The sequence below is a fragment of the Schistocerca cancellata genome, chromosome 1 (assembly GCF_023864275.1).
Source record: "Schistocerca cancellata isolate TAMUIC-IGC-003103 chromosome 1, iqSchCanc2.1, whole genome shotgun sequence".
NCBI lineage: Eukaryota > Metazoa > Arthropoda > Insecta > Orthoptera > Acrididae > Schistocerca > Schistocerca cancellata.
The window spans coordinates 359,569,324-359,587,725 of NC_064626.1; the positions used below are offsets into that span (position 1 = coordinate 359,569,324).

General features: G+C 42.5%; 1 protein-coding gene across 1 annotated transcript in view; it reads left to right on the top strand.

The window, feature by feature from the left end:
- Nucleotides 1-18,402, top strand: part of LOC126174324 (guanine nucleotide exchange factor DBS-like) — a 377,138-nt gene that overhangs the window by 276,632 nt on the left and 82,104 nt on the right. Inside the window, exons 13-14 of the mRNA XM_049921026.1 lie at nucleotides 6,186-6,401; nucleotides 16,388-16,573. Coding sequence (XP_049776983.1) covers nucleotides 6,186-6,401; nucleotides 16,388-16,573 — 402 coding nt within the window. The remainder of the gene's footprint in view (nucleotides 1-6,185; nucleotides 6,402-16,387; nucleotides 16,574-18,402) is intronic.

Sequence of the window (18,402 nt, forward strand, 5' to 3'; positions counted from 1 at the left end):
ACCCAGGATGGCCCATTGTGGCCAGTTGCTGTGCTCCCATTGAGAGATCTCTGCTCTCATAGATCAACACCTTCAGCCTATTACCCAGAACCTTCCCTCCTATATAAAAGATACCAACCATTTCCTCCACTGACTCTCCACAGTTCTTGTTCCTTTACCACCATGCTCGTCACTATTGATGCCTCCTTCCTTTACACAAGCATCCCTAATGCCCATGGCCTTACTGCTGTTGAACACTACCTTTCCCAACGCCCAATGGATTGCAAACCAACAACCTCCTTCCTAGTCGCCATGACCAACTATATCCTCACCCATAATTACTTCTTCTTTGAAGGCATTACCTACAAGCAAATACGGGGTATGTCTATTGGCACCCACATGGCACCATCCTAGGCCAACCTAATCATGGGTCATCTAGAGCAATCCCTGAATACCCAGAATACTAAACCCCACACCTGGTTCAGACTCACTGATGACATCTTTGCGATCTGGATCAAGCGAGAGGACACCCTATCCACATTCCTCCAGAACCTCAACACCTTCTCCTCCATTTGCTTCACTGGTCCAATTCTGCCCAACAAACCACCTTCCTAGATGTTGACCTCCACCTCAAAGATGGCTAAATCATTACCGCTGCCCATATCAAACCTACCAACCACCAGCAATACCTCCACTTCTACAACTGCCACCCTTTCCATACCAAAAAGTCCCTTCAATACAGGCTAGCCACCCTTGGCTGGTGCATCTGTGGTGATGAGCGGTCCCTCTCAAATTATACCGAGGCTCTCACTGTGGCCTTTACAGACTATAATTATCCTTCCAACCCTGCACAATAACTGATTTCGTGTGACTTATTTTTCCAGTCACACACCACATCCCAAAGCCCCACCATCTGGTCACAGAGGGGCATTTATCTTGACTCAGTACCACCCAGGGCTGGAGCCACTGAATTACTTTCTCCACTAGGTTTTTGACTACCTCTCATCATGCTCAAATGGGAAATATCCTACCCTCTATCCTTCCCACTCACCCCACTGTGGTATTCCACCACCCACTGAACTTACACAATATCCTCGTCTATTCCGTACACTACCCCTGCTCCCAACCCCTTGTCTCATGGCTCATATCCCTGTAATAGACCTAGATGCAAGATCTGTCCCATACAGTCTCCCACCACCACCACCACCACCACCACCACCACCTACTCCAGTCTGGTCATAAACATTGCATGTCCCATCAAAGAAAGGGCCACTTGTGACACCAGTCATGTGATCTACAAGTTAAACTGCAACCACTGTACTGCATTCTATGTGGTCATGACAACCAACAAGCTGTCTGCCCACATGAATGGCCACTGTCAAACTTTGGCCAAGAAACAAGTGGACCACCCTGTTGCTGAGCACCCTGTTCAACACAACTTCCGTCATTTCAATTACTGCTAGACAGCTTGTGCCATGTGATCCTTCCCACAGCAGGTTTTCTGATTTGTGCAGGTGGGAACTCTCCCTGCAATATATCCTTTGTTCCTGTAACCTCCTGGCCTCAGCCTGCGATAGTCATTGTCCTTACCTATCTAGCTCCTTCCCTGTTACAATTCCAGCAATACACAGCCCTCTATCCCACCAATGCTCTTTTTATTTCTCTCCTTTTCCACCCCCCCCCCCCATCTCCCCCACACCTTCTGTGTATGGCATCCGCCATATTAATCTCCGCACCGAGTAGTGCCACGCTATTATGCACAGCCATGAAACGCATTGTTGGCCCCAATACTCTGTGGGTGGCCTGCTGCTAGCATCACAGGCTGACATTTCTGTGTGCATGTGATCCAAACCACAGCATCTGGCCACAGATAACACTCAAAGACTGGCGGCCAGAATATTCAGTGACACCAGCCACCAGCTCCGTTAACTACAGAGCCTTATTTAACGCTGCCACTGACATCTACAAGTCAGTTCTCATTGTGCTATGTTCTACTGTACAACTCAGGAGAGCTGGGCTGCTTGATGTTGATTTGGCTGTGCTCTAGACTTAGAATCCGAATGATATTCTGGAACTGGGACTTCAAACTCAACTAGGCTTAGTATGTCAACAGACTTCTGACTCTGCCTTCAATGTATATAATTTTCCACGAAGTGTTCATCAACAACTTGGTTCTTGGTAACATAATTTTTTGTATCAGTGTGTCTCAATAAACTGTAGTACGGTGACATATTTGTTGTCTTATTCTTGGTTATAACACTGCCTAACCTCCAGAGTGCACCTAGCTCCCCCACTCTCTATTCACCTCATCCCTGCACACTCCCACTTGCATCACTTTACCATCCCCCACCCCTAGCCTGCTATCCCTCCCCCTCCCCACCCCATCCTCCTCCTGACCACCACCTGGTTGTCTCTCTCTCTCTCTCTCTCTCTCTCTCTCTCTCTCTCTCTCTGTCTCTCTCTCATCATGCGCTGCTGCTTGCAGTCTGACTTTAGCTGGCAGAGATTGTGGTCGCGTGCGTGCACGTGTGTGTGTGTGTGTGTGTGTGTGTGTGTGTGTGTGTGTGTGTGTGTGTGTGTGTTGTTGGCAACAGAAAATAGAACTTCTTTCTTATATCTGTTATTAACCTGGTTTCTGTCAATGCATTCTTTCAGTACACAGAATTGCAGTTTATTTATGTCTGGTGACACATGTGGACTCTGATCTCAATGTATCGGTTATGAACTGTAGATTAAAACTGAAGAAACTGCAAAGAGGTGGGAATTTAAGGAGATGGGACCTGGATAAACTGAAAGAACCAGAGGTTGTACAGAGTTTCAAGGAGAGCATAAGGGAACAATTGACAGGAATAGGGGAAATAAATACAGTAGAAGAAGAATGGGTAGCTTTGAGGGATGAAATAGTGAAGGCAGCAGAGGATCAAGTAGGTAAAAAGACGAGGGATAGTAGAAACCCTTGGGTAACAGAAGAGATAATGAATTTAATTGATGAAAGGAGAAAATACAAAAATGCAGTAAATGAAGCAGGCAAAAAGGAATATAAACGTCTCAAAAATGAGATCGACAGGAAGTGCAAAATGGCTAAGCAGGGACAGCTAGAGGACAAATGTAAGGGTGTAGAGGCTTATCTCAAGACGGGTAAGATAGATACTGCCTACAGGAAAATTAGAGAGACCTTTGGAGAAAAGAGAACCACTTGTATGAATATCAAGAGCTCAGATGGAAACCCAGTTCTAAGCAAAGAAGGGAAAGCAGAAAGGTGGAAGGAGTATATAGAGGATCTATACAAGGGCAATGTACTTGAGGACAATATTATGGAAATGGAAGAGGATGTAGATGAAGATGAAATGGGAGATATGATACTGCGTGAAGAGTTTGACAGAGCACTGAAAGACCTAAGTCGAAACAAGGCCCCGGGAGTAGACAACATTCCATTAGAACTACTGACAGCCTTGAGAGAGCCAGTCCTGACAAAACTCTACCACCTGCTGAGTAAGATGTATGAGACAGGCGAAATACCCTCAGACTTCAAGAAGAATATAATAATTCCAATCCCAAAGAAAGCAGGTGCTGGCAGATGTGAAAATTACCGAACAATCAGTTTAATAAGTCACGGATGCAAAATACTAACGCGAATTCTTTACAGACGAATGGAAAAACTGGTAGAAACTGACCTCGGGGAAGATCAGTTTGGATTCCATAGAAATATTGGAACACGTGAGGCAGTACTGACCCTACGACTTATCTTAGAAGCTAGATTAAGGAAAGGCAAACCTACGTTTCTAGCAATTGTAGACTTAGAGAAAGCTTTTGACAATGTTGACTGGAATAATCTCTTTCAAATTCTGATGGTGGCAGGGGTAAAATACAGGGAGTGAAAGGCTATTTACAATTTGTACAGAAACCAGGTGGCAGTTATAAGAGTCGAGGGACACTAGAGGAAATCAGTGGTTGGGAAGGGAGTGAGACAGGGTTGTAGCCTCTCTCCAATGTTATTCAATCTGTATATTGAGCAGGCAGTGAAGAAAACAAAAGAAAAATTCGGAGTAGGTATTAAAATCCATGGAGAAGAAATAAAAACTTTGAGGTTCGCCGATGACATTGTAGTTCTGTCAGAGACAGCAAAGGACTTAAAAGAGCAGCTGAACAGAATGGACAGTGTCTTGAAAGGAGGATATAAGATGAACATCAACAAAAGCAAGACGAATATAATGGAATGTAGTCGAATTAAGTCGGGTGATGCTGAGGGGAATTAGATTAGGAAAAGAGACACTTAAAGTAGTAAAGGAGTTTTGCTATTTGGGGAGCAAAATAACTGATGATGGTCGAAGTAGAGAGGGTATAAAATGTAGACTGGCAGTGGCAATGAAAGTGGTTCTGAAGAAGAGAAATTTGTTAACATCGAGTATAGATTTAAATGCCAGAAAGTCGTTTCTGAAAGTATTTGTATGGAACATAGCCATGTATGGAAGTGGAACATGGACGATAAGTAGTTTAGGCAAGAAGAGAATAGAAGCTTTCGAAATGTGGTGCTACAGAAAAATGCTGAAGATTAGATGGGTAGATCACATAACTAATGGGGAGGTATTGAATAGCATTGAGGAGAAGAGCAGATTGTGGCACAACTTGACTAGAAGAAGGGATCAGTTGGCAGGATATGTTCTGAGGAGTCAAGGGATCACCAATTTAGTATTGGAGGGCAGCGTGGAGGGTAAAATCCGTAGAGGGAGACCAAGAGATGAATACACTAAACATTCAGAAGGAGTAGGTTGCAGTAGGTACTGAGAGATGAAGAAGCTTGCACAGGATAGAGTAGCATGGAGAGCTGCATCAAACCAGTCTCAGGACTGAAGATCACAACAACAAATGTCCTCGTGACTTCCTTGTCTCCCCCCCCCCCCCCCCTCCCCCCCAATACAATGTCCTATTGAGTGGTGATAATAATAGATTTGAATTTGGTGCACAATTTCTTACAGAAGCTGCATCTGCATACTGATATTTTTGTTGTTAATTTCTCTGCACTACTGGAAAAATGCACATTCACAAAACTGCCCTATTCCTATGAATTTTCAGTTTACCTATCCCAGTCCATTACGACTAAATTAATTTGTTTTGGAGGAAGAATGTGGGATAACTAGTCACTAGTTAGATCATCAGATTTATTTGATTAGTCTTTTCTAATTTAGGCGTTTTCACTCCTATCTATAGAATGTGCACATTTAGTTAGTACAAGAAACAAATTATAGGTCTAATATTTATTCTAAAAATTCGTATATTTTTCTTCCTTTTCATTAACTTCGTTACCAAAATTTTAACACTATATAGTGCAAACACAGTTTGCGTATCTCATACTTGAGAACTTACAGCATAACAACATTTGTGAGAGGGCCAAAAGCCACAATCAGTTTTGTTTTCCATTATCAACATGCACATAATTTATTGACAGGTTGTATTTAGTTTTGTGCACTATTACGTCTATGACACTTCTGTTACTTACAGATTTACTTTATATTAGAATCCACATCCACATACACATTACACGTTTGATTGAAATAGGTTACGTCATAATATTAATATGATAACAATATTTTGTTACTTGGAAATTTATACTGCGCCCTAGATCAAATCCATACAAAAGATTACATGTTGAAGCTGAATTCACAATGACTGACAACTGATTGAGAGTTGATCAGTATGCAAAATAACTTCATAATGATTGTCTGCTGACTGACTGAACAATTCATCCTGCCTTATAACCAGTGATGCGGTTCAGATGAACTATTATAGTTAATTTTTCATTATTTTTAAGTAACCCCCATTCACACCTCCAGCTCATCTCACCCTGACCTTAATAGTGGTAGGGTTGCCTTGCCCTGACACTGAATTTTTCGAGATAGTCAATCATATAAGTACCAAGTGTGGTTGAAATTCCTCCAAGCAGTTCCGGTTTTATACTTTCATGTCTCTGTTTACAATCCCCTTTCTGTTAAATAGGGCTGTCAGTGGTGTATAGACCCCGTGGTAATTGTCTCTTGATGGTAAACTATACATGTACCATGTTTGGATGAAATGATGCCAATTCCTGGAAAACACACACACACACACACACACACACACACACACACACACACACATGCACAAATGCTCTGCTTACTCCGTTTCCTAACATAAATTTTTATAAGCATGATGTGATTTTTCTTTTGAAGGTGTTACATCGAATAGATGACGTTACAATGATGTGTGATAAAAGACTGGACAGTCTGAAGCGTATGATTCAGAAGCCACCTAGACCTGTCCAGACAGTGATACCAGAGCCTGGTGTACCATTACAACCACCAGGAGGTGCTCCAAACTTGTCTCGTGACCATCACAATGTTAACAAGGGATCAAAAGTGTTTAGGAAAGCCAATACCATGCCAAAGGTTTGAACAATAACTTACCTATCTATGTACTATGTAATGCAAATTATATTTGAAATAACTGCATTTACTTTATATGTTATTGAGTTCCTAAAAGTGAACAGAAAATAATTCTTACTGGGCAGGTCAGCAGTTAGTTTTTAGCTTTATTGTTTTGTTTAAACATAAGCCAAGGTTCTTGGTCTGATTGTTTTCTTTATGATAATTGGTATAAATTATTGTTATTGAAATTATTGTAGACTTAAGTTTGAAGATGATTTGTGGGTAACATTTGCTGTTTATGTAGTCATTCGTTTACTTTCATGTAGCAAAGAATGATGTACAGAATGATCTGCAAAGGTGTAAGAAAATAAGAGCACGGACATTACTAAAACAGAACCTTTTCTGCCTGAAAAATGTGTTAGGAAATTGAACAATAATTATTTAAATACTAACAAAGAGATAGAGGGGCTGGCCAGTACTTACCTCAGCTCAGTACAGCCAGTAGATACACAAAAAACAGAACCGAAAATTTACGTTCTTAGCTTTCAGAACAAATGTTTTTTCATCAGGGTGGAGAGAGGGGAAAGAAAGGGAAGAAGGGAAAGTGGATTCAGTTACTCACAACCAAGGTTATGAAGCAACAGGAAAAGGAAAACAGGGAGGGTAGCAAGGATGGAGGCATGGTTGTCAGAGGGAAGCCAAAGATATTCTACTGTAAGCACTGTTCCAGCTTCAAACCAAAGAGGATGCATACAGAAGTAAAGAGGTATATAGTATAAAGATCAACACAACTACGTAGGATGAAAAGATGCGTTAATGGCTAAAGAGGAAAGGGAAAGAGGAGAAGACTGAAGAGTAAATGGGAGTGAGGTTGTTTAACGTAGGTTCAGTCCAGAGGGATGGCGGGATGAAAGGATGTGTTGGAGTGCAAGTTCCCATCTCCGCAGTTCAGATGGATTGGTGTTGGGTGGGAGAAGCCAAATGGCACATACATAGTAGCAGGTTCCTAGGTCCCTAGAATTATGCTGGAGGACGTGCTCCGCTACTGGGTATTTGACATCTCCTAGGCGGACAGTTCGTCTGTGTTTGTTCATGCGCTCAGCCACTTTAGTTGTTGTCATGCCGATGTAAAAGACTGTGCAGTGCAGGCATGTCAGCTGATTTATCAGCTGACCTAGGAACCTTTGAGGTTAGTTTTGTTTTGAGTGTTTTATAGAAGTTTCTCATGTTGTTCTTTTGGAAGTCTTTTCAGTTTCTAAAAGTTGAGCATTTTTGTAGAATCTTTTAGTCAGTTGGATTATTTTAGATGTTTCTTTATTACAGTTAGACAGGTTTTGTACATATTTTCAGTTTTGTTATTATTCCAATTTTTGAATGCCTCATACCTAGACTTAACTGCTGTTTCACAATCCATGTTCCATGAAGGGTGTTTTTGTTTCTTTCGAAGCAGAATTAAATTTTGTGTTGTTTTGATGAACTTTTCTTTTAGGCTATACCAATTGTTTTTTGTCAAGTTCACTTGTTAGAGTTAGCAGTGTCAAATTTTGGATAACTTTTTTTAAGAGTTTTTGAGGTTGAAGTTTTACTTTTATTCACGTTAAATAATAATCAGAATCAATATGAGCCTCTTTCCTAACTTGAACTTTTAATGTTTCTTTGTAGTTTGGGTATGAAATTGCTACATGATCGATTTGAAATGGTTTGAAGGAATTTTCGAGATGATACTTTGTAACGTTTCCCAAGCTTCATTAACTTCTTCAAGTTTTTTATGGTTATACTTATGGACTGACATATGGGCATTAAGTAAAGTGTATGCTTCATTTGCGCATTTAAGAGAGATTGTCATTAGTCTATTATTAAGGGTTTTATCTCTGTTATGGAATTTAAAATATTTTTGGAGACTGCAAAAGCAGCTCCCAGATGTGGTGTATTATTAAGTATTCTTTTATCAGTTTTACTTTTAAAAAGATGATAATTGTCAAAATCCATGATGTAATTGTCGGTCGTTCGTGTTTCCTGTAGTGCCAAAATTTGAATCTTTTGTTCTTTTAATGTATTTCCCAATTTATGAAGTTTACTTGGTTGCAAAAATGTTTGTATGTTAAGTGTTGCAAAAATGTATTTGTTTTGGTTTTAAGTTGGCGAGAGGAATCTGACTTCCTCTGTTGAATCACATTGCAATTTAACCTTGTCACCCCAGAATCCGAAAGACCAGTTGCGCCAGTAATACTGGCTGTGGATTGACCTCCTGGGGTAATATTGTGATTATCAAAATGCTCTATGATGATTGTACCTGGAATCAGGTGGGGATGAGTAGGCTCACTAAGTGAACTCGGTGTGTTAAGACTGGAAGGGTTAGTTCCAGAGTGTAAATTTCAGTCACACCTCTGGTGAACAGATGCTGATCACTTTGCTGCTTACTACAAGACAGACCCAAAGTGGATTTAGTTTCATTTTCCCTTGGTCTGGGACTGCTTATTCTGTATTCGCAGCTGTTCACCGTATCTGATGGAACGTTCACTGTCTGTACATATGGCCTGTCCAATACCCTACGCAAGATCAGCTTCTCAGACTTTTAGTTACAAATTCTTGAAGCCGTTTGATTATTATGTTTTACTAGTTCTGAAGACCACAAATCTGGCTCTGGTGCAGATACCTGCCACGTAGTTGTGGAGGTGAGAACTAAACACCATCCAGTGTCTCAAGGCGGCACCACAAACTGACTGACTGCTAGACTGACGGCTAATATGGCTTCAACAAGTCATTCGAGGGAATCCTCACAATTAGACCGCTGCGGCTCTCCCCAGAGAACCCGCAGCCAGAGTAGGGCCGCACAAACAGCTAACACACACAAGGCTAGTCTGCAAATGGTGCATGAGGAGGAGAGCTCTGACAGTTCTGATAGTTCCGACAGTTTGGGTACGGGTAGACTCTACATAGACTTGGATAGGAGCGAGCCGGAAAATGATAGGAGCGAGCCGGAAAATGATAGGAGCGAGCCGGAAAATGATAGGAGCGAGCCAGAAAATGATAGGAGCGAGTCGGAAAACGACAGGGAAAGCGAACAGCAGGAGCAAATTATAGTAAATGTACTGACCGTGAACTCATTCTGAGCCCTAGAGAACAAAGATGCGCACGGAGAAGGCGAAATGCAGACAGTTAAGTGCAAAAGAAAAGAGCGAGTACTGCCAATCATCGCTATATTACAAAGGGAAGCCCGTTACTCCTCAAGGAGCAGCAAGCGGGCGTAAAGGGCCTAGGACAATGAAAATTCAGGGGGGAAATGTAGAGGATTATAGGAGGGTTAAATTGGAACTTGAAAGGAAGGAAATCGAGTTCCACACATATTCTATCAAACCCAAACAGGCTCTGAGAGTAGTACTAAAGCACCTACCCATCGATACTGAGGAAGAAAATGAATTAATAGAGGAAGGATTCGTAGTACAGTCGGCTCACCCAATTCTCAAAACCCCTCAGACTGCAGAAGAAAGTCACGGCTGCAAGAAAGAGCCGAGTTTCTTGGCGGTTTTAGAAAACAATGAGGATGCTCAGCGGGTGTTCAGACTGCAATACCTGCTGAGATTCCGAATAACTGTATAATAATGGTATAACCGAATAATGGTATAATAAACCGGAAGGACATGGTCAGTGCCATAGGTGTCAAAAATTTAATCACTCGAGCAGCAACTGCAACTTGCAGCCGAGATGTATAAAGTGTGCAGGCCCCCACCTTACCAAGTTGTACAAGCAACAGAGAGTGGCAAACCAGGTATGTGCCAACTGCAAAGGCCCCCACCCAGCAAACTATCGCAGATGCGAAGATACCAAAGATTGGTGCAAAACCAGAGGCAGCAGAAACCTGCCCTAGCAACAACAGCCGCATCAAATGCTCAGGCTCGTCAACAACCAAACTTCGAAGTGCGAGCAAAAAATTACCCTAGTATGCGACCATACAGGGCAGCTATGCCTGCTCCCACCGCCCAATCTACGTCCGCGGCACCCCCTGCGACAGTGCAGGAGACGACCCTCCCCCCAGTCCCATCTACACCTCCCCCACCCACAATACGGGCTTTATCTCCACCACCAGTTCTGGAACAGGCAACTGAAACAACAACAAACAATACTGCAGTCCCAGCTCAGGAGCAGCCACAGGTGGGGCCGAATGCGGACAGCGATCTCGGCAGTTTTCTGAGGGAACTCAGAGAACTGGGGAAGCTGTTTGCGATGATAAACCTGGGAGCAGTGTTACAAAAAGTGAAAGAAACCATAGCGGCAGTCAGAGCCGCGAAAGATAGATACGCAAAAATGCTAGTAATTGCTGAAGCAGCTATGACACTCTTCTGTAATGAACCGTAACAGTACTAGAGAGTTCAAAATGTTAACATGGAATGCAGACGGCATATCCTCAAAGATCCCACAGTTACAATTATTCCTAGATCGTCACGCCATAGATACGAGGTGCATTCAAGTTCTAAGGCCTCCAATTTTTTTTTCTCCGGACTGGAAAGAGATAGAAACATGCACATTGTTTTAAAATGAGGCCGCGTTCATTGTCAATACGTCTCAGAGACGGCAGCACTGTACGGCAGATGGAATTTTACCGCCAGCGGCGAGAATGAGAACTGTTTTAAATACTTAAAATGGCGATGTTTTCCTTACTTGAACAGCGTGCAATCATTCGTTTTCTGAATCTGCGTGGTGTGAAACCAATTGACATTCATCGACAGTTGAAGGAGACATGTGGTGATGGAGTTATGGATGTGTCGAAAGTGCGTTCGTGGGTGCGACAGTTTAATGAAGGCAGAACATCGTGTGACAACAAACCGAAACAACCTCGGGCTCGCACAAGCCGGTCTGATGACATGATCAAGAAAGTGGAGAGAATTGTTTTGGGGGATCGCCGTATGACTGCTGAACAGATCGCCTCCAGAGGTGGCATTTCTGTGGGTTCTGTGCACACAACCCTGCATGACGACCTGAAAATGCGAAAAGTGTCATCCAGGTGGGTGCCACGAATGCTGACGGTCGAGCACATGGCTGCCGATGTGGCATGTTGCCAAGCAATGTTGACGCGCAACGACAGCATGAATGGGACTTTCTTTTCATCGGTTGTGACAATGGATGAGACATGGATGCCATTTTTCAATCCAGAAACAAAGTGCCACTCAGCTCAATGGAAGCACACAGATTCACCGCCACCAAAAAAATTTCGGGTAACCGCCAGTGCTGAAAAAATGATGGTGTCCATGTTCTGGGACAGCGAGGGCGTAATACCTACCCATTGTGCTCCAAGGGGCATTACGGTAACAGGTGCATCCTACGAAAATGTTTTGAAGAACAAATTCCTTCCTGCACTGCAACAAAAACGTCCGGGAAGGGCTGCGCGTGTGCTGTTTCACCAAGACAATGCACCCGCACATCGAGCTAACGTTACACAACAGTTTCTTCGTGATAACAACTTTGAAGTGATTCCTCATGCTCCCTACTCACCTGACCTGGCTCCTAGTGACTTTTGGCTTTTTCCAACAATGAAAGACACTCCGTGGCCGCACATTCACCAGCTGTGCTGCTATTGCCTCAGCGATTTTCCAGTGGTCAAAACAGACTCCTAAAGAAGCCTTCGCCACTGCCATGGAATCATGGCGTCAGCGTTGAGAAAAATGTGTACGTCTGCAGGGCAATTACGTCGAGAAGTAACGCCAGTTTCATCGATTTCGGGTGAGTAGTTAATTAGAAAACAATCGGAGGCCTTAGAACTTGAATGCACCTCGTATAGCCTGCATTCAGGAGTTGCATCTAAAGCCGGCCGTTCGATTGAAGGTGCGAAATTATTCCGTGCACAGGCTCAATAGGCAAGACGACGCAGGCGAACTAGTAGCCGTCCTTGTGAAGCTGAGGATTTGTCACCAGATGATTGAAATGCCAAATCAGGCCACGGTCGAGGTGGCCATCATCGAATTAAAAGTTGGTAACCACATAGTTAAAATAGTATCGGCATATAGACCTCCGCATATCAACTTCGGCAAGCAGGACCTTCAACACCTGATCGAAATCGGAGAAAGAGTCATAATAGCAGGGGACCTGAACTCCAAAAGTGTGGGTTGGGGGTGCAACACGACAAATGCTGGAGGCTGGAGATTGAGAAGGTTTATTGAGAGCAATCCCCAAGTGGGAGTAATTGCTCCCGGCGAGCCTACTCACACCCCCTACAACCCCGACCATGCACCGGACATCCTAGATATCTTCTCGTGGAGGGGCCTGCCTTGGAGGGCTGCGCCAACAGTCCCTCACGAGCTGAACTCAAACCACAATCCAGTTGTCCTGCAATGTGCCAGTGTCGAAGAAACAATCCGGAGGATGGCAAACACAACGTATCAAACTAACTGGGAACAATATACCGCCCTGGTAGGATAACAGCTGGAGGACATTCCGCAAATGCGGAACGAGAGGGAGGTGCACACAGCAGTAGAGTATTTCACTAATGTCCTCCAGACCTGTGCTCGAGAGATAAGCACCAGGCTAGCCACCGAGCCTGGCGCCAAGGACCTGCCTCCTGATATCTGGGAGCTGATAGTCACAAAGCGGGTCGTGAGGATGGATTGGCAACGCTATCGCAATCCTGCCAATCATCGCTTGCTTAGGCGGCTTGAAGCCCAGGTAAAGGAAAGACTGATACAGCACAGAGGCCTCAGCTGGGTAGAGAAACTTAGGAATGCAGAACAAGACATGAACAGAGTATGGAAAATCGCAAAAGTGCAGATGGCTACTCCCAGGGTAGACAGGCCACTCCGAGGTCCAAATTGGCTAGTATACGACGATGAGGATAAGGCAGAATTACTGGCGACATCATTAGAGTCACAATTCTGTACTCACGTCATTGAAGATGACGAGAGTGACAGGCAGGAAGAAATAATAACTGGAAGAGTGGCTCAGTTAAGGCAAGAAAGGCCAGATACAGAATTTATTCCTGTTTCCGATTGACTTGTGTGTGCCTACATCAGCCGCTTAGGGAATAACAAATCCCCCAGTCCTGACAAGGTCTGTGCCCCATACGTGAAACACCTGCCTCCGAACGCAACCACCTACCTTACCACACTATACAACCAGTACCTTTCCCTAACCTACTTCCCAAAAGCCTGGAAAACTGCTCAGGTCGTAACCCTACCTAAACCCAATAAGAACCTTATCCTTCCACAAAACTATAGACCCATCTCACTCCTGTGCTTTCTAGGGAAAGTACTGGAGTGCCTGATCCTCAGCGCCCTATCCAAATTCCTATGAGACAATAACACAATCATCCCTGAACAGTTTGGATTCCATCCTGAACATAGCACCCTCTATCAATCCCTGCGCCTGGTGGAACACACATGCAGGGCGAGAGACCGGAAACATGGCACAGGAGCAGTCTTTCTTGATATTGAGAAAGCATTCGACAAAGTCTGGCATGAGGGCTTAATATACAAGTTGTCCCAGTTAGGCACTCCAGGACATATCATCAACATGATAGACTCGTTTCTGGCGGGGAGGCAGTACCACGTCAGATGCAGCAAACGTGTAAGTGCGATCAGGGAAGCTGTGGCAGGGGTTCTGCAGGGCTCAGTTCTTGCGCCCGTATTATACTCGTTATACACAAACGACGTGCCAAAGTCGGCAGGAGGTGAGATAGTGCTGTATGCTGATTACACAACGGTTTACAGGAGTTGCAGCAACCTCAATTTCATAACAAAAAAGCTGCAGGAGCACTTGGATGAAATCATAAAATGGTGCAATATTTGGAAAATAAAGATAAATCCTGAGAAAATTCCATAGCAGTCATGTTTACGAGAAAACTGCCCCCCCCCCCCCCCCAAAAAAAAAGAAAAAGAAAAAGAAAAACAGACATATTTTTGTAGCTGAAAAGGAAACAGAATGGAATGGCTCAGCTACATACCTCGGCCTTGAACTAGACAAACGCTTAACCTTCGCAAAGCAGATAAACAGATCCAGAGGTAGAGGCTACACTGCTTTCATCCAACTGTACCCACTCTTAAAAGGTGGAGGACTCAGCATAGAAACGAAACTTAGATTATGCAGGGCAGTTATACCGCCAAGTATGTTATATGGATCGGAATTTTGGTCCATGGCAGGAGACGGACATCTGCAAAAAATTCAGAGACTCCAAAACAGAATCCTCCCCGTCATTGCCGACACAGACCGCTACACACCAAACACCCACATTAAGGACCTCTTAGAGGAACCATCCATCTATACCTATATTAAAAGAAAATCAGAAAAACTCTATGAAAAGGCACCTACCTCGACCCACCAACTATTAAATCAGTTAGGATCCCATTATCCTGATGCTACAGACAAGCGTCCAATATTATCAACATTAACCAGAGAATCCAGTGCATAACAGTTACAGACAAAACAGTCAGACATGCAAACATGATTTAGATAAGCTACAAAAGCTATTCCTCTAAATATCATAAAGCCATATTAGAAGTCATATGGGCAAAGTTCTGTGGTGCTTCTGTGGAACAGTAATATAGATAAGCAACTCAGTGCACCCTTTAGGAGACACAGATGGGGAAGGTGTACAGTGTCACAGTAACATTGGCCTATGAGTGTACTATATTCAAAGATTTGGAGGGCAGTATGCCTACACAACATTGTTTCCCCAACCGTAACACATGCACCGCCAAAGTGATCATATTTGTCAGTGCTTCTGTGTTCATTACATGTTCTCACCTCTTGCCATATAAGTGTACTGCTGCCACCCCCGTCCCTCCCCCATCTTTCCTTCCTGGGCAAGAGACAGCTGCTGGACCACCCAGTTGCTGAGCATGGCACCCGAGAGGATGTGCTTCACTTTAATGACTGCTTCGCAGCCTGTTCCATATGAACTCCTCATACCAGCACCAGCTTTTCTGTTTTTGCTCGGTTGGCAACTCTCCCAGAAACATATCTTTTGTCTTTTGTTCCCATAATGCACCTGGCCTCGACCTTCACTAGTCCCTGTCCTCCAGCTGCTTACCCCTTTCCCACTTCCACTTAAGTACTATCTATGGCCTTTATCCCGCCAACACACCTATAAAGTCCTTTCCCTTCTACTTCTCTGCCTTTCCCATTGTCCCCCCCCCCCTCCCCCCCCACCCAAGCACATTACCCTGATGCTGTACCTCTCAGCCATATCCAGTTCCTAACATGACTCTGTACACTTTCAAAGGTTGCACTAGCATCTTCCCCCAGTCCTACACTGCCACTCCTCTCCATGTGCACCACACACATCTTCTGTACCCTCATTGCTCACTCCAGCTAGATCCTTAGCACTCAGAGATGACAGTGGCCTTGTGTGTGTGTGTGTGTGTGTGTGTGTGTGTGTGTGTGTGTTTTACAGAGAGAGAGAGGAGGGGGGGGGGGGGAATTAATCGGTATTGCAAATTTATAGTTAAAGTGTTCCGAGCTTATGTTACATTGAGCAAGTTGTTCAGATTTTATTTTATGTAGACAGAATTAATTAAGTGGATATAAGTACGAAAATGTGAACTTTCTCCTAGTGAATTTTATGTTGGATGTTGGATGTGCATTTCTGTGCAATGTTGAGAACTTTGTGTACGTAGACAGTTTTTCCACTGCTTTTGCCTCTTTATTTTCATATTCATCTTTTAGAATGATACATTTTGTGCTCAGATTGTATTATTTGAAACAAACTTACTTCAATACAAACACCAGGAAAAATTTTCTAGAATGAAATCATCCTCTGGAACAATACAGTACGTGTCTTTGTGCTACTTTCTGACAATAGTGTAAATATACTTTAAAGATGTTGCTGATGCTGTCAATGTGTAATTTTAGTCATTCCATGTCACTGAAGGCCTTCTTTCATGATGAGATTTATGGAACATGATGTATGTATGTATGAATGAATGAATGTGAATGTGATGGTAATACTAAACATCAAATTATAAAACTGTGTTCCTCTACCTTTTAGTATACAATTTTTATGCATTTTTTCCTCTTTTTAGATTGATATGCCCTCTGATTCATGGCAGATTCCTGTAAAATCTTATGAATCTAATGACACAAATCTGTCTCCTGACAATGAAGTAAATCATGATCAAGAGACTTTGAAAATTAAACAAGGCCATGTCCTAACAGAACTGTTGGAAACAGAAAAGGTGTATGTATCAGAGCTCGGATCTATTATAAAGGTAAGTTTGATAACATATGCTAAATGATTGTGAAAGAAACTAGCCCATTTGATGAAAAATGAAGTTTTTATGTCGTATGAACATTGGAAAGTATGTAAGTGAACTTAAAACAGACAAGCACATTTGTGTGCAGACCTGCTTTGAAATGTGCAGTGTTGTTATGAAATGTAAAGCTTTATTTATACTTCCCATAGCCATACTCTTTGCAACTGTTACTGTATTCTTTATTTTTAAATTATCTACAGTAATGTTTGTAACAATTGCAACACACAGGAAAAATGATATTGTTGTTCAGCCTTGAAGGTGTGTGTAGAACAGTGTATGAACAATAAGTAACTAAGATACTAGAGAAAGATTGTTTATACCATCCATTCCTGAGTTCCCAGAGATGCCATTGTTTCATAACTCAGTGAAGAGCTGTCAGGGGAGATGAGAACATGAGCATGATAGCATATCATGTCAACATTAAGGAGTACAATATTGGTGCCGGAAATAGTTCGATCAGGATAATGTGTGAAAGCAGTGAATAGATCATCTCCATATGTGACAACATGCCGATATTGGATCACAATCCTTGACAACACAGGATATGGTGACACTCATCTTTTCTTCTCAAATAAACTATAAGCCTTTGTCCTCAGTGTTGTTTCAATATAAAGTACAAAGATATGCGGGCACATGCAGAAGTTCTATAGCTAAGTGGAGGTAGTCAATCTGTGCATATTGTGTCTTGTGCTGGACAGTCCTTAAATTAATTACTTAAGCAATTATTATAATTTTAATATTAATTTAATAGAAAAGTGAGAACAATTTGACAGAACACTGAAAGAATTAACAAGAGGACTGCACGGCAATCAGATTTTTGTAAATTTTTATATTTGTAGCTCATGATGTTCAGACCTCAAAAATAGCTCTCCCAAAATAGTTCATTGCAATTCTCAGAAATACTGGAGAAAATCAACATTGAATTTTTCTGACCATTTTTAATATGCTAAACTAAAGTGGTGGTATTTTGACAAGCAGCTTGGCTATATGTTAAAGTGCTCATCTACATCTACATGATTACTCTGCAATTCACATTTAAGTGCTTGGAAGAGGGTTCATCGAACCACAATCATACTATCTCTCTACCATTCCACTCCCGAACAGCGCGTATTTTGATGATCATTCCTACCTATGTAGGTTGGGCTCAACAAAATATTTTCGCATTCGGAAGAGAAAGTTGGTGACTGAAATTTCGTAAATAGATCTCGCCGCGACGAAAAACGTCTTTGCTTTAATGACTTCCATCCCAACTCGCGTATCATATCTGCCAACCTCTCTCCCCTATTAAGTGATAATACAAAACGAGCTGCCCTTTTTTGCACCCTTTCGATGTCCTCTGTCAGTCCCACCTGGTAAGGATCCCACACCGCGCAGCAATAGTCTAACAGAGGATGAACGAGTGTAGTGTAAGCTGTCTCTTTAGTGGACTTGTTGCATCTTCTAAGTGTTCTGCCAATGAAATGCAACCTTTGGCTCACCTTCCCGAGTTCCAGTCCTGGTGGAACCAAATTTTTAAACAAACTTGCATGTTGCGTGTTTAGTGAGCATCTATGTGACGCATAAAATATAAAAATACAGAAAAAATTAATTTGTAATTTTTGTTAAATCATAAAAGATTGGTAATTAAGAATTTTTATTTGCAATCAAAACTGGATTTTCATGTGCAATGTAGAATTAGAAATAAGAATTAGATGTGTTAATTAGTGTGTATTCAATAAATTTTATATTTAAATGACATAGGTACTTGAACTACATGGAAAAACCGAAAAAAATAATGACTAAAA